Source organism: Pinus tabuliformis, chromosome 3_1, assembly GCF_031772625.1.
Source record: "Pinus tabuliformis cultivar Carrire ecotype Pingquan chromosome 3_1, CPIR1, whole genome shotgun sequence".
Taxonomy (NCBI): Eukaryota; Viridiplantae; Streptophyta; class Pinopsida; order Pinales; family Pinaceae; genus Pinus; species Pinus tabuliformis.
Window position 1 is genome coordinate 922,041,609 of NC_142301.1, and position 17,324 is coordinate 922,058,932.

The following is a 17,324-nucleotide window of genomic DNA, read 5'->3' on the forward strand; positions in this document are numbered from 1 at the left end:
TATGACCATTATGCGAGTAAACAAGCCTAGATGCCTTCTAACAGCGATTGAATCACCACCCGAGAAAATAGGTAATTTAGAAATGGCCTCTTTCGGAAAATCATGCAGACGTTCAGTAAAACGACATGGCTTAAATGAATAATCCATGATGAATGATAAGGGATTAAAAGGATGATAGAACTAGATATCTGCTCAAGAAAATCAATAGATGAAGACAGTGGAGTCGCCACTTGAACAATGAATCTGATTCTAAGATCCAAAAAGGAATCACAAGCAGATATGAGGAAGGCTTCTTGTCTGGGAAAAATGAGAAAATGGAGTCGCCACCCAAACAAGAAACACACCGAAGAGATACTGATGATATGACGAAAAATAAGGCAATGAAAGATCCAAATGATAACCCCAAAGGTCGAATCTGCCAGCTCAAATGAGAGATGAGAAGATGAATGTCGATGAAACTCCAGGAACAGAAAAACTCTGTCCCCGGCAATGGCGCCAAAAAATGTTGGCGTTGCCGGCTCAAACGAATGATAGAAAGATGAACGATGAATGATAAAAAGTCGTTGAAACACCGAGAATAAAGTATCCCCGACAACGGCGCCAAAAAATGTTGTCGCGCAGATTGACACGACAACGCTCAGACCGGGGGCTGTCACTCTGATCCCCGATCTCTCCGTTTAAGCCTGTCTCCCGCGGCTAAGGGGGGTAGACCCTATGAGATGATGAAGACCAACTGCCAAACAGTTGGGCTGGGAGACACGAGACACGATATGATAAGCACCAGAAGGATTTAGAATCTAAAAGACCAGTGCCTTATGGGTTGAATTTTTAAACGATTACTTGCTAGACGATGTAAAAATATGAACCATGAACAACAATCATTTGTCATCAAATAACCTGAACGATGCAAGATATCCAGTAAAACCACAATGATCAGCAATTTAAGGAAATTTCAATAAATGCTTTAAACAATCGCGCAAATCATAAATCATTTAACCGGATATCACCTTTAAGATGGTCATTCGTTTGCATGAATCGAAAATTACAATCTCGAAATAAAACACGATAATGTCCCGAGAATAATTGAATCTGGCAAAAAAAAATAAATTCCACAATATATATTTTTAATTTTTTTTTTTTTTTTTTTTTTTTTTTTTAAATCAAACTTAACCAAAAAATATAAAAATAAATCTAAAATTTAAAATCTAAAAACCTAAGTCTAAAATATAAACAAATTATTATTATTATTATTATTTTTTATGAAACCTAACTATATGAAAATAAAACTAAGCCTAAAAATTTATAAATAAATCTTTTTTTTATTTTTTATTTTTCATATTATAAAAATGAAAACTAAAAATCTAAAATTCACAAAACGTTAAACTTAAAATCTATCTAATCTTAAAACTAAACTAAAAAAAATAAATAAATCTACATAAAAGCTTTAAATCAAAGGTCTCACAAAATTCTACGTTAAATAAAAACAATAAGAAATAAAATTGATTTTAAAATTTGATTAAGTTAAAACCTAAATAATGAAAAAGGAAAAACGTGAACTAAAATGAAAACGATTAATTTAAATCTAAAAACTAAACCCAAGAATGAAACTATAATCAAAACTTGAACGAAAAACTTAGGTAACACAAAAAAGAAAAACACGCTACGCTAAAACTACAGTGATTCGAATCAAACGAAAAATGAAGCAAAGAAAATGCACAAACCCTGAACGAAATTTACTCTTTATCTTTGGTTGTGGCGGATGTGCAGGGAGCTTGTCGGCGACAGAAGAACTGTTGCACGGAGGAGCTCGATTTGGAGGGTTTAGGCACGGGATTGCGGGTTGAAAAGCTGAGCCGACGGAGAATAAGGCGATAACTTGCGGTTTGATCATGACAGTAATATGGCCTTTCACCGTTTTGTTTCAATCTCACCGAATCGCTTGACCAGCCTGTCGGCTTTCTTGAAGTCGGTTTGATTCTCTGACTCCGAACGCACCATCAATCTGGAATTTATTCACGCTGAGGAATTCTGATTTGTCAGTAACGCGCTTGGATCGGTTTGAAACTGGCTTTCTTACCTCAAGCGTGTTTTAAAAAAAAAACTTGCTCTGCGTGTGGATGGATTAGTTGCCAACTGACGACGTGAGCTTTTTCCGATTATTTCCCGCAAGTAATGTGAGTTATGTACTGTGCAAAAGGACGCGGGTTCAACACTCTTTAGATTTTCTGCTTGGATAGATGCAGGGCCAGACAGTTTTCGATGGAGAAATCTGAGCGAAATCTGAGCGCTTTTGTTGTCTCCTTCTTTCTTTTTTCCTTTTATGCAATATGCATCTGAAATTATGCCGACGCTAAGTGCTTTTCCCTTAACGCATTCAGCAGCCTCGTTTGATGACAGATGGGAATGATTTTTCGTGCATACACAGAGAGAACCTTCCTCTGTTGACAGGAATTGCTCAGCCAATGCACCGATATATAAATGGATCGCCCCAAAAAATTTCGCCCAGGATTAAATGTATGCTTTGCAGTGTCTGCAAAACCCTTGCTACCGAAAAGATAATCCTGTACCTGCAATGGACAAGATCACCCAAGGAATGATATATGCCTAAAACCAAAACTGAAAACCCTAATTAAACCTGTATATAAAGAAAAACTTGAAACCCCAAAACAGCTGATTAATTTACAGATTTTGGCCCCTTAACAGCCAGATTCAGCAATAAGAACGGAAATATTTTAAAGAATAAAAATTTCAGGTTTTCACTGTGAAGAACTTCAGAAAACCTCCCATGCAAATTAGAAAAATAAACCGAATGATAGACCCAGGATCAAATCCAACTGGGCTCAGCAAAAAATGCTTGTGGGAGTTGGCTGGTTCAGCCGAGAACTTCCCCAAACGCCCACCAATTCTTCTTCAGTAAGAGTTTTCCTGCACAGCTCAAAACAACCATCAGTAAAGAGGGCAAAAATGCTGCTAGATCTCAAAAAGTAATGGAGATACCTGCCATTACTTCAGAAACCCTAACAGCACTCAAACCCTAGCAAGTGAACAAGATACCTGTGCTCACAATACTCTACAATAAGCTATTATTAATGGCTGAAAATAAAATATGCAGAAAATTAAACAATCTCACAGCATTTCCAGAGAGTAACACCAGCAAGATTTGGACCCCAAAGTCTTCTTTTATTAACCAGAAAACAGATTACAAGAGAGCTTCTTCAGTACTAGACTCACAGATCCAATGATCTGAAATGACCCCTAGCACCCTATTTAAAGGAAATGATCCCAACGGCTAGTTCGAGTGATCCATGTCGAAATGATCTCGACCGTCGATGAGGATCAAGACATCTCTTAATCTTATCCGTCGATTTATTTAAAAATGATATTTTGCATGCATTCACTTAAAATATTATTATTTTATTATTTAGGGTTTTTTGCTTTATTTTATAATTTTTTATTTATAATAATTTTTTTTTTATTTTTTATTTTTATTTATTTTCTTAAATGGATCATCGAACTAAGCCTTTGGAAACATCACCTAGGACCTAGGACTTAGGACTCATGAGGGGATTTAAAACATTTTCCAACCCTCAAGACACATTACATCATGACTTTTACAATTTACATCTTAAGGGGACAAACCCACTTAACATAGACCCTCATAAATCACCCAGTTCTGCGACACAACTATAATCTAGCAGATTAACACACTAGGATTCTCCTAAAGTTCTAATAACAAAATGCATCCCGGCTTTGGGGCCAGGCTGAAGGAAAACTTTGTTGATCGTAGATCGGTGAGACAAAAAACCTTCCGGGACGTAGATTATCATTAGAAAGTTAGGTCCACCTAGGCAATTTACATACACGACTCATATCTGCTAAGATTATTTACAATTCATACATGCAGACTGGGTTTACAATAAAAAATGATCAAGCTGCTGATGACCGCAGGATGGCACGGACACGTCGATCAGGTGCTACCCCTTTTTGCCAAGAAAAGGGGGTGTACTGCATGGGTAGTTGACCGGTAGTGGTCAACAAGCCCACTTACTCTTATTTCTAGGAGATGGCAATTAGATAATATTGATTACCTTATCATTATCTCAGGAAACACCTTTCAAGACCTTGTTAGAGATCCAAATCAACATAGAGGTTTTGATGTGTGTTTCTTCTCCTCTTCTTGTGATAATTAATGAGCAGGATTGAACAAAAGTTAGATCAGTCCCAGAGGTCTTACTTGAAGTTGTTGTGATGACTAAATGCTTCAATCATGACTGCAAGCAGTTACATAATAAGATTAAAACCATCTTTCTTATTGTTCTGAAATAGCAATAAGCAGTTCATACCTTATTCCTTTACCTGGTGTAAACTCCACTGCATGTGCAATCTTATAACATTTCAATTGTATTTGTTAAGTACGCATTCACATAGTCTTTGGTTATTGCTGCTGGTTATTGGCTTTCTCATGTTGATGTCTTGCTTCATAAAGGTTTTTTTGGGTGTTCAATTTTAAACGTTATATGGGTAGAGGCTAGCTTTGGATGGTTCATACTATCATTTTATGTCTCTTGTACGTCACTTGCTGATATACCTTAATAAATGAAGTTTTTCACAGATCTCAAAATTTTCTTCCTCAGTTTATAACTTTATTCCTTTAAATTCTATGAAAGGGAATCTTTTTCACAGTTTAGTCAATTGTTGACTTTTATGCTTAAATTTGCTTACATAAGCAGGGAAACTTGGCCCAAAAATGAGCTGAGTCAACTGCTGACTTGGCTTAGTTACAGTCTGACATAGTGATCAGACCTAAACTGCTGATATGGCTGTGTTTGTGGCTGTCCAACATGTTAGGCTGCCAAACGTGGCGCAAGCACAATAAGGTATGACTAAAAACAACATTGGAACCAAAATAAACCCTCAGAAAAATGAATTGCACTTCAAAAGTATAATAAATCCATCATACAGTGGGTATTTTCAGATTGAGGATTTCTGTTCATTGACCTAAAATTCATATGCCTGAGTCTGTTGTAATGTTCCTTTGGGTCACTGGGATTCTTCTTTGGCAGTAACAGGGACTTGATTTTACATATGCCCATTTACAAAACAGTAATGCAAACACACAAATAGTTGCAAGGGCATTCAGTTAGGGTTAACTAGGGCTATGCTTATGTGCAAAAATACTATTTTAAAGTTCTTGAATTACTGATAATCAGGCTTATACCAATGGCATACCGGTTTTTAAGGTCTACCAAGCAGGAGATTGAGTATTTGGGCTGAGTGGGTTATTTCCTCCAAAGAAAAATCTGGAGTGATCACTGTAAAACAAAAATCAGCTGGTTTCATGTGGGTTATTTCGAGCAGGCCAGGATGTGGTTATTTCCTTGAGAGGACAATCTGCTATCAATGCCATCACAAGAACTTGGTTGTTTTCTAGAAAGGTAATGTGTGTCAATTCTACTAGGCAAGAAATTGGGTCAAGTAAATTTACTCTTTTCCCATAGAACAAACTAGTGGATTCCATAACCCCAAATATTACCACCTTTCAACTTCAATGAACTGAAAAAGGACTAATCAGGTGTACATTGACGGTGAAGAAACTTGGTTTCTAGTGCCAATGATTTTTTTTCCAAGGAAAACCTCACAGGGAAACCCAAGAGATGTTCCCCAAGATTCGTGGATGGCATACCTAGAAAGCCCGCTAATGTAGGCTAGTGCACCTAACCCAAGGGGATTTGAACTGAGCACCTACAAGTATGGAACTAGCTAAATTCCCGGCGGCATTGACAACAACCAGTTCAGCTAACCCCTTGGGCTAGTGCCAATTTGATTTGTTTGAATATAGTTTACCGATTCTGAAGATTTTGATCTACATAGAAAACATTTGAGGCACATAATTTATGTATATCCCAGTATATGAGTTTCTTTTTTAGAACCATAATATTTATATCTCAAAACTTATAATTGATGTTTCCCAATGTAATTTATCCTATTTGCATTAGTATTAATCAACAAACTTGCATATTTGGTGTCTAATTATTTGTTTTAAATTTTGAATTTTTATGTTTTTTTTTTTAACTTTTCCACATCAACTCTGAGTTGATAGCCAAGTCCCAAGTCAATTCTGAGTCAAAGGTCTCACCAAGTCCAAATCTAACTAGTTTTCTATTTACTTTTGTTATTTACTTGAGTTTGATTTCAGACTTCAGAATATTTTCTCAAGAGTTCACAAAAGTCAATTTAACACAAGGAAGGCAGAACATCACTCTTGTCTGTATGTCTAGAGAATTAATCTTATACTTTGTTCTTTTATGAATTTTTCAACTTAAATGTATTGCTCAGGAAAAAATTTACAAAGGAAACAAAAGGTAAACTAACCTTGTAAGATAGGAGAATTTTGGTCTTTCCAGAATACAGATATCATTAGTATTTACTATTTAGACAATGAATCATTTCCCATAAAGCTGTTTTTATCTTCTAGTAAATATGTTATGCCTTGTGATTCTTATTTTGTTTCTAGAGTACCCACTGCCAATTTATTTTGTTTTATAAAGCATAAAAGTACCACTGCAAGGGACTAATAAATGGTTTACTGAATATACAGGCAGCTGAAATTGAGAAATTGAAGCAGGACAAGGTTCAACTGATTGAAGAAAAGGGAGGCCTGCAAATCCAAGGTCAAAAGTTGGCTGAGGAAGCAACGTATGCAAAGGAATTAGCATCGGCTGCTGCTGTGGAGCTTAAGAATTTGGCAGAAGAAGTTTCTCGACTTTCCTTCCAAAATACAAACTTGGCAAAAGAATTAGAAGCAGCTCAAGACATGGCATTTTCTAGAACAAACAAGCTAGCTATGGCTAATGGGCTTTGTAAATACCCTGAAAATAAGATGGATCAGATGCAAATATTAAAAAATATGAGAATAAGTGGGGATACTGACTTTGAAAATGATATTATTGATGACATAGATTCTTGGAATCTTGACTCAGAAGATATCAAGAGAGAGTTGCGTGCAAGGAAAGAGAGGGAGGCTGCTCTAGAGGCTATTTTAGTGGGTAAAGAGCAGACAGAAGCAGAATTACAGAAAAAAATTGACGAATATAGGAAAAGGGAGGCAGATTTGGAAAACGATTTAGCAGGTATGTGGGTTCTTGTTGCAAACTTAAGGAAGGAAAGTGGAGTTACTATGGATGTAGCAGTTGATAATGACATCAAACAGGACACCCAAATTATCAACGATGATGGCCCCTTGAAAAGTCAGGATGATGAAAATAACAAACAAGAATGGGAAAAGGATAAAAAAACTATAGAAGAACTGATCGCTTGTCTTGAAAATGAAAAGAGGCAAGGCACAGAGTTGGATAGGCTTATAGCTCAGTTGAAGGTAATACTTTCAAAAGACCATTACAGATTCTTCGGAAACATTTTTCATAACTGTTACTGGAACTACAATGTATATAGGAACTTTCTTGAAGTATTAAATGGTTCAATATATCATATTTTCATTGTCTTCTTTTAATCAAGTGTATTAGTGATCAATTTGGCCTCTAATCATGTTTAGTACAGGAGTACATTTGATCTGAAAGCATACAATATGCTAACCTGTTAACCAAATTCAGCATAGGACATTCATTTGTTCAAAGTTCAGACAATGAACATCACATTGTCAAGAATCTAATATCATGACTTCAATTTTTATTGCCATATTGAATTGTTTGATGTAACTTTTGGGCCTTTCAACTTTTTTTTTGTAGAGTGAAGACCTAGAAGGACTAGACCTTCCTGCTCTTGAAGATCTCCAAAGTCTTCATTTTGAGGCATTGACCAAGCTGAGTCAAGTTAAGGTCTCTCTCTCTCTTTCTCTCTCTCTCTCTCAGCTAAGTAGTTCATTGGCTCCAATTAGATGTAACATGGAAAGGTGTATACATATGTAATTTCATTTTCATTCCACTATTTAAGCATTTTCCATCTTTAGATTATTTCTACCGAAAAGGCATGTCGTCTAAAATTGTAACCATTCTGTCCCATAGATTGTTTGCTCTCATGCATGTTTACTGATGTAACCTTGTTTTTAAATACTTTTCTCAAAAATTTGATGCATCATAAGTATCATGTTGATTTGTTTTCTTCCTTAACATTACCAATGCTAACAATATTCAATTAGGGAAATGGTTGGCATTTGTTTTATAACACATTTTCTCCCCCATTGCACTGACTTGAAGTTGAGATAGACATTTTCTTTCTCATATGCACTTTCTTATCAGTGTCATTGTCTTTAGATCTAATACTTTTGTCATTTGGATTTCCATAGGCTTATTTGTGGCTACATCCCTATTCCATTCTCATTTTCAAAGCCATAACATTTGTATTAAAAATTTTCAGTTTGTTTCATTATCCTTAGTTTTCATTTTCAGAGAATCATTGTTATAGTCAAGGTCACTATGAATGAGTTGTTGAGAAATGTAGCTTGGATGGGAAACTCCTACATAAGCTTCAACATAAACATGCAAGGAGTGGTTTGATACATGTCGATAAATGTAGAGGACAAGACGACATAGTGGGACCTGTTACCCACCACTTGTGGGTGGTATGCATAGGAGAAATTTTTTTCTCCTATGCGCTCCTCAATCGGTAGCCAATAGCCCCTTGTGGCCCCCAGATAGCTCGATGTGCCATTTTCTCCACCACCTGAGCCAGTCATGTGGTCCCTCGCCCATTTGTTATGAATGTATATTTGAAGGTGGGCCTCCCGACCCCAAAGATATGACTTTTAATTGGTTTGGTTGAGTAATTTTGTTTACTTTTCATGGGTGCTTTTGGGCATGGATTGGTGGGGGGATTCGGCAAAAAGAGTGGGTTAGGTTTGTATTCTTGTCTCCATTGCCCGATTTCATGGTTACCCTTGTATCCTGGTCCCGTGGGATCTCCTTTACTGGTCATTAGCTTTAGGGTTGGCAATACATGGGAAATCTCGATTTTGGTTACATGGTCCCGCTTCTTGACTCCATATACATCACTCCCCTTCCACTCATTTTAACCCCTTTCATCATTTTTCCCACGCAGGTCCATATGTGTCAACTAGGTCCACATAGCGGGCTTAGAACGATGCCCCGAAGGTTGATGCAGTTAAAAAGAAAAGAAAAAGCATAATTTGGCCACTCTCAACAAGAAATGTACCACAATATGCAAAAGATGGCCGAGACATACAAATTTAGCATGTGGGAAAAAGCCAAACATGAGCTCTACCCCTTACCCATGGCCATCACCCTGGTTCCTCTGGGCCCTAAATGAGCCCCCTCCATCATTAAGGAACCCATGATTGTCCTGACTCCCAACCCCTGGCGGGCAATGAACTTCCCCACCTTAAGGGGTATCCACTACTACATATTATACATCATGCTCTCATCCCCTGGAGCCTCGAGCAGTTATGAAGAAAAACTCAGTCAAAGGCAAAAGGCATTTGAAGAAGGGTGGAAAAACAAAGGTTGGGGTAACTCATGTAGCACGATTTTCTCCTTCCTACACTCATATATACCCAAGTGTGGGCTTCCCTTATTATAGCTACCCATGTACCATGACATGTGGTCTGGATGATTTCCCCTGATCCCCATGCCACTCCATTATTATGTCATTGCCACCTACCATTTGAGGGAAGTACCACGGACATGTCAACCCCTTTAAAGGTTGAAACCACCTAATAGGGTCCTTGCTTAACCCCCTATTGAGCTTGGAGACACTTGTACATACCAAAACCCACTATGGAAGGGCATGCCACCATGAAGTGCCCCATTGGTTCCATGACTTGTAAGCTTTATTACTTGATTATTTTGATGACTTGTTGTATTGGAGGGAAAGGGGATGCATTGGATCTTATACAGGATTGCAGGTGGGTCTTCATTTGCCGCTTGGTCTCCCTATACAAGGTCCTAGCCCTCTAGAGGGCCACATTGGCATTTGTAAGGTGAGTGTTGAGAGCCATGGGCCTCCACCATAGTAGAGATTACTTCATGGATCCCCAGCAGTGCTCATTGATTGCTCATGTTCCACCTTTTGGATGAGGATGATGCACCTAGTTCACCATGCCCAGTCAGCTCCACACTTGCACCATACACTTGGCAGATGTTTTAGGGTCCAGAGGATGTCTCCTGCCACAGAGGGAATGCTTATGTCATCATTCTAGCCCTTACAAATGGTCTACAAGCATTTTCGATCCTTTTGGAGACCCATGAGGATGTCCTTGTGCCCCCACACCCACTTGGGAGCACAACAGGTTCTGACTTGGAAAACAAGGGGCCAACCCCTTGTCCTTATGCCCCCACACTCACTTGGGAGCACAACAAGTTCTGACTTGGAAACAAGGGGCCAACCCCTTGTCCACTATGTTTGGAGTCCATTTTTTCATCATGGCACCCCTTAGATTTCATTAGGCCTCCTCAAAGGCCCAATTGTTGATTTGTGGTAGCATTGGATGTGCTCTAGCCATGAAAATTGGTGGAGAGGCTAAGACACAAGATCTCCAAGACCCAGAAATGGTTTGGGGAAATTCCACCTGGTTGGAGAGATATTAAAATAATTAATATTTTTAATGGGGTTCTTAAGTCTAAACTTAGGAAAATTAAAATATTAATGGGTATTAATATAAAACTGGGTGAGAATGTTCTAAATGACATGGATCAAGCTAAATCTAATCTTATTCGTTGATTAAAGACTTAATCTCGATCATTGAAGACTCAACGGGAAAAGTATAAGAGGAGGCTTGAGGTTCAGTTGGAGATATACCAAGATTGATCAATCAGTTCGATTTTCTAGAGCGGGGCTTGCTGAGAAAATTCGAACAAGTGATTTGTTGCAGCGAGGAGCAGTGAGTACTCAGTGTTGCGGGAGAGCGCCCCCCCCGGCCCTTGATCCTGCTCCCAATCCAATCTTTGGGCGGGAGTGACTCGAGAGCGTGTTCCCTAAAAAAATTCTGCTCCCTACCATTTTCCGATTCAAACTAGGGAGCGTCGCTCCGGGAGAGATTTTTACAACCCGGGAGTAGTCGGGGAGCGACCGCTCCCGGTGGCAGTGAGCAACGCCCGCAAAAAAAAAAAAAAAACAAAAAAAAAAACAAAACCACCAAGGCGCAAACCAAAAAAAAAGACGGTGAGGAAAATAAAGGGAGGGAAGAGAGGGGAGGGGGGTAATATAAATAAACCCTCTCCCTCATATTCATTTCATTATTTGAGAGAGTGAGAGTGAGAGGGAGAGAGCAAGAGAGCAAGAGAAAGCAAGGAGCAAGGAGAGATAAAGAGAGAGCAAGGAGCAAGGAGAGAGCAAGAGAGAGCAAGGAGCAAGGAGCAAGAGAGCAAAAGAGTGAGAGAGCAAGAGAGGGCAAGGAGCAAGGAGAGAGCAAGAGAGAGCAAGGAGCAAGGAGCAAGAGAGTGAGAGAGCAAGGAGCAAGGGGAGATTGAAGAGCTTGCAAGGGGAGATTGGAGGCTAAAGAGGTAGGCTCTACACTCTGTTCTAGCAAAAAAAAATTTAATGTTCATTCCTAAATAAATAAATATTTTTTTTCTCTATTTCCCATTCCATTCTTTTGCAGATTCAAAACTTCAAATTTCAAACATCATGGTTATATTTCTTGGCATTTTCTTCTTCTTGGTTCCTTTTTTTGTTATTATGGTGTTGGAGAGTAGAAAAAGGAGGGTTGAAAATGAAGAAGGGGATGAAGAAGTGGGTTATAGTGGATTTGATGAAAACCCCGGAGAGGAGTACCTTGGTGAGGAGGAGCTGGAGGAGAGTGAACATGAGTCAGCTCAAAAAACTAAACAAGACCAAACCCCATTGTGGAAATATGTTAATAGGCCTGAAGCAGGGAAAGGGGGTGGAACCACTAAATTTCATTGCCCCCATTGCAACAATAATTACACAGGTTCATACACCCGTGCCAGAAAGCACCTCTGCGGGAAAAGGCCATGGGATGGAGATAAACAAATAGGAATCAAAACTTGTACAGGTGTGTCAGCAGCAGATAGAGCCAAATACATAAGGGAAGAGGAGGAAGCCCAATACAAATCTAAAAAATCAAAGGGTTTCTTTGAACCAAGCTCACAATCACATGCACAAAGAACTCCTTCAACATCCTCCCATGGTAGTGGATATGGAGGCACAGGGTCACCAAGTTTAAGGCATAGAACCATATCAGATTTCCTTGATGAAGGGTGTAGGAATGATGTGGATTCAAAAGTTTACAGGTTTCTCTATGCATGTGGGATACCATTCAATGTTCTTCGCTCACCTTATTGGCATGAAATGGTTTCTGCCATAAATGATTCCCCTAAAGGATACAAAAGCCCTATGTATGACAAGACTAGAACTGTTGGACTTGATCATGAAAAAGCAAAAATATCACATTCTTTGAGTAGAATGACAAATTCTTGGACCGACCGTGGGGTGTCCATTGTATCTGATGGATGGACAAATGTAAAAGGCAAGCCATTGTTAAGTGTTCTGTCTCTGTTAGTGGTGCCATCTTTCTTTCAGCATATGATTACTCAGACAAGTTCAAAACCAGCATCAACATTGTAAAACCATTACTTGAAACAATTGACCGTATTGGGCCATACAATGTCATCCAAGTCATCACTGATAATGCTCCTAATTGTAAGGCAGCAGGAGCAATTATTGAGGATAAAGACCCCAACATATTTTGGTTTGGGTGTTTGGTTCACACAATGAACCTTTTGATGCATGATATTGTTAAGAACAAAAACCAATAATACGAATGGATTGGTGATTTGTACAAGAGAGGCAAAGAAATGATAAAATTTATTACAAATCATAGCAATACCCATGGCCTTTTCCGCAATCACTCAAGATTGGAGTTGTTGAAGATTGCGAGGACTAGATTTGGTAGCTATTACCTCATCTTCAGGCACCTTTTGAAGGTAAGAGAGTCATTGGCTAGCATGGTATCAAGTCCACACCAGCAGGTATTAAAGGAAAGGACTACAAATGCAGCTGACAGGCAAGGTTTTGAACAAGTGGAGGAGACCGCTCTTGATGGTATGTTTTGGGCATGTGTGAGACAAGTATTGGAATTCACCAAGCCCATTTATCACATGATTCGGTTTGCAGATACAGATAAACCAGTGATTGGGAGGTGTATGAGCAGATGGATACCATGTTGGGGCAAATAAAAGATATTGTTCATAAAGATGATCCCAACTTGTATACATTGATTAAAAATTATGTGTGTACACGATGGGATAAACTTGATGTTCCACTACATGCATTCGTGTATATCCTTAGCCAAAATACTACTTTGCATCTTGGTTGGGCCAACCTGCACCAGGGGGTGGGGTTAGGGTCAAACCCCATATAGATGAAGAGGTATCTACAAGATATTTGCAAGCATTAGACAAGTTGATACTTGATAAGGAGGAATGTGCTAGTCTGCGTCTTGAATTAGGTAGATACTTCAGTTGCACTAGTTTGTTTGGTACCTTCCATGCAATGGAAGATAGAGATAGATTTGATGCTCTCACATGGTGGGAAGCATATGGCAGCCAGGGACTTTTGCCAAAATTGGCAAAAATAATTATCTCACAGGTTGTAAATACTTCTTCTGCAGAGGTGTTGGAGCACCTACAACTTCATACATAATGTGAAAAGAAACTGACTCAATGAAAACCGGGCAGAAAGCTTGGTTTATGTGCACTACAACTTGAGGTTGTTGAGTCATTACTGTGATCGGGCTTATGAGGATCCAACATATGAAATTGGGGACAACCACCTAGAGGATGATAATTTGGAGGATGGCGCTATACATCTTGAAGAACTGGAAGCGGAACTTATGAGAGAGGAAGATGAAGCAACAACCATGCCACCTCCACCATCCAGTAGCAGTGCTCGAGTTCCGAGTCTTGTTCCTTTGTTGTCGCCGCCTCCATCTATACCCTCACGTGAAGGGCATGTGCCTTTTGGTTATGGTCGTCGGTCTGGGCAGGAGGAGACTCCTAGAAGACCACTAAGACCTACTCAGACATCAGACATTTCTTGTGGCAAGGGCCACATGAAGTAGTAGATAATAGATTTACAGTTTCTAGTAGTTTTCATAGTTGTTGACTCTTTCATATTTATTATGATATTTTTTGTAAACAATATATGACAATTTCAGTTTGAAGTTTGAAGTTGGCAATTATAACTCATTGGTAATGAATTATGAATATGATGCTTCGTGAAAGTTGTTTCATTTCATTTCATTTTATAACATTTCATTTCATGTTAGATATTATTTGTTGTAATGGTTAAACTTAGCTTACAAGTACAACTTTGGTGATCAATGATGGTAAATGTGATATATTGAATTTTCAATTTTGAAAGCTTGAAGTTGAAACTTTAAGATTGATGAATCATGATTCATGAGACTCAATATGTTGTATGTTACTAACTTGTGGACGTGGTTTATGAAGATTATAACTTCTAGATGATTGTTGTTATATGGTTCAATGATCAATCTATGTTTTGTTATGTTTTTTTATATCTAATTCATCATTCTACATGTTTTTGTTGACATATATGTATCAATATATATATATATTATATAAAAAACACTCTGGGATTCACTCCCAAACCGGGAGCTTTTGAAAATGTCGCTCCCGCACCCGTTGTCGCTCTTGCTCCCCGCTTTTGCTCCCGCTCCCAATTAACACTGGTGAGTACATAGCAGAGAGGCAAAGATAGTGCTAGAGGGTCAGCACAGTAACTGGAGAGGTTGACATAGAGGCAGTTGGGGACTGCGCAGAGGCTGAGGGGCCTACTTGGGTGATGCAGAGGACCAAAGAGTTGACGCGGAGAGTCAGAAGGCTGACGCAGAGGGTTCAAAAGCTACGCTGAGGCTAGCAGGGCTGATGTAGAGCCAAGAGGAAGCGCTGGAAGGATTTCTGCGGGGCAGAGTAGAGATGAGAGGCTGAATATTTGTCTCCGAGAAGAGGTATTACTACCATGTAACAATCTCTATTGGGTGAGCCATTTCTGGCACCCTAGTTGTATTCAAAAACTACATAATAATAAAACCCTCAGAACTGCTGCACCGGTTTTCCCGCATTGGGTTTTTCCAGGGATGATTGTCCAAAAATAATGGTGTCCCTTGTGTGTTTGTCTCAGTATTTCAGTTGTTGATTTGTATATGAGTTAAGGTTGCATTTGTGTTTATTTCAGTATTTATATTTATAAATAACTTGTTAATGGAATGAACAAGTAGGAGAAATTAAACCATATAATGCAGTAGGAATTTCTAACGTGTAAGACTTAGAAATTTTAACATGGTATTAGAGCGTTGCATATCACAGGAGGACTGAAGGCATCAGTGATATTGGAAATTTGTAGCAGTAGCAGCTGTCTCGAGAGATAGAGTTGCTCCTACGCAGAAGGCAGTAGAGAAGAAGTGACACAGAGGGCCTGCATCATCATTTCAAGCCAAAGAGAGGACCAGTGCAGAGGCAGAGAGAGGCAGAAGAGGCTCACAAAAAGCCACGTCATCCTACTCAGCCAGGTAGGCTTGACGTAATTGGCCAGCGGAGTGATTCAGCCTTTGTTGGGATTGCGCAGCACTAGAAGGCTCAGTTTCTTCAGTTGTCGGGGCCTAGGGAGTTGTGGGTAGATTGAGGATTGGGAATTTGGTGGGGTGTTTTTTCTGTCGAAGCATAACAGTACCTAATGGGACAGAACCAAGGTAGAGGGAGTTGCTGCCTTGACGGATTTCTGGGCAGGAAATCCAGATCCAAGTTGTAGTTGCAAAGAGGATTGGAGAGGAGCAGTTTGACATTTGGCGGGAAGATTTCTAGCAGGGAAATCAGGACTTAGAGGAGATTTCCAGGAGGGAAGTCGAAACTCAGAGGGAATCTAGAAGAGGAGCGGGGATGGCAGTAAACGGACTGACGGATCAGGACAGGTTGGACGAGGCTTCCAAATTTGTCATCTGGAAGGCCAGGATCTTGGCAGTCCTAGATAGACATCGCTTCAAGGGCTTCGCCTTGAGAACCGTGGCTATCCTAGTCGACCCAGCTGATAATGAGAAGTATGAGGATGTAATGGCAAGGGAAAAGTGCATAATCCTTGATGGGGTCAAGGATCATGTCGTACCACATATTGCTAAAAAGAACACGGCAAAGGAGATGTGGGATACTTTAACGACATTATATCAGGGTACCTCTGTGTAACGGAAGATGCTATTGGAGAATCAACTGCAGACGTATCAGATGCAGAAGGGGGAGTAGATACATCTATTCCTCCTTAGATTGTAGGAGATTCATAACCAACTTACTTCCATAGGGGCCACGCCGGATTAGGAGTTCATGGTGAGGACCGCCCTAAATGCAATCTCCGAGGAGTGGGAGACATTTGTCCAAAGCATTTTGGGCGGAGCTAACCTTCCAGGATGGGAATAGATGTGGGCAGCTCTTCGCCAAGAAGAGATCAGACGGTTGACCAAAGTGGGAGTAGTGAGAAGGCAAGTCGAATCAAGAAAGAGGAGGAGGAGGATGCGGCTCTGGCATTTGCGGGACAACAAGGGAAGAGGAAGAAGGATATCTCCAAGGTGAAGTGCTTCCATTGTGGGGAGCTGGTTCATTATGCATCCCAGTGTCTCAGGAAGAAGAACAAGGGAGAGGCTTCCGACTCCAAGGCAGCTCTGGCTAAGGCAGAGAAAGAAGTTGAGACTGATGACGACTGTGCCATGAGTGCTCATGCACCTCTAGAGAAGAGGTGGGGAGACATCGAGTTGTAGTCAGGAGGACTACATACCAAGGGCAGGATCCTTGAGGTGCCCAAACTCTTGCATCATATCCGGCTACGAGAGCCCTTAATGATAGTAGCAAGATGATGGATGTTGGATAGAAGCAAAATGTGATGGAGTGACAAGGCAGCGTTCGAGTGCAGAGGTCTGTAGCAGCGCAGTGGGGGTTGCAACAGTGCGAGAGGCACAGAGGTGTTTGCAGCAGCGCAGAGGCAGCTGCAACATGAGGAGGCTTCCGAACTAACAAGGATGTCTGAATTTGGGTGGATCAGTTACTTCTCGGTAACTGAGTTGCAGTTCAGCAGTTAGTAGTAACAGTGTTAGGGGCAGCATGCGCAACATGTTGAGAGGGAGCTGCAATACAAATGTAGCAGTGGCAGTGGCAGAGTCATGGGCAGCAGTATAGGAAGCAACAATGCAGTGGATGTAGGGCAGTAGGCCCAGCATCAGCACAGGTACTGGTGTGGAAGGATTAGTGTGATGTTCAGTGGTGGAGCATTACTAGAGCACATTCCTCGCTAAGAGGGAGTGTTGATTTGTGGTAGTATCGGATGTG

General features: G+C 40.0%; 1 protein-coding gene across 1 annotated transcript in view; it reads left to right on the top strand.

Moving 5' to 3' along the window:
* The window catches only part of LOC149190754 (kinesin-like protein KIN-7E, chloroplastic), a 325,467-nt gene that overhangs the window by 264,390 nt on the left and 43,753 nt on the right, over positions 1 to 17,324 (top strand). Inside the window, exons 20-21 of the mRNA XM_089410586.1 lie at positions 6,599 to 7,375; positions 7,746 to 7,835. Of these exons, the coding sequence (XP_089266712.1) occupies positions 6,599 to 7,375; positions 7,746 to 7,835 (867 nt within the window). The remainder of the gene's footprint in view (positions 1 to 6,598; positions 7,376 to 7,745; positions 7,836 to 17,324) is intronic.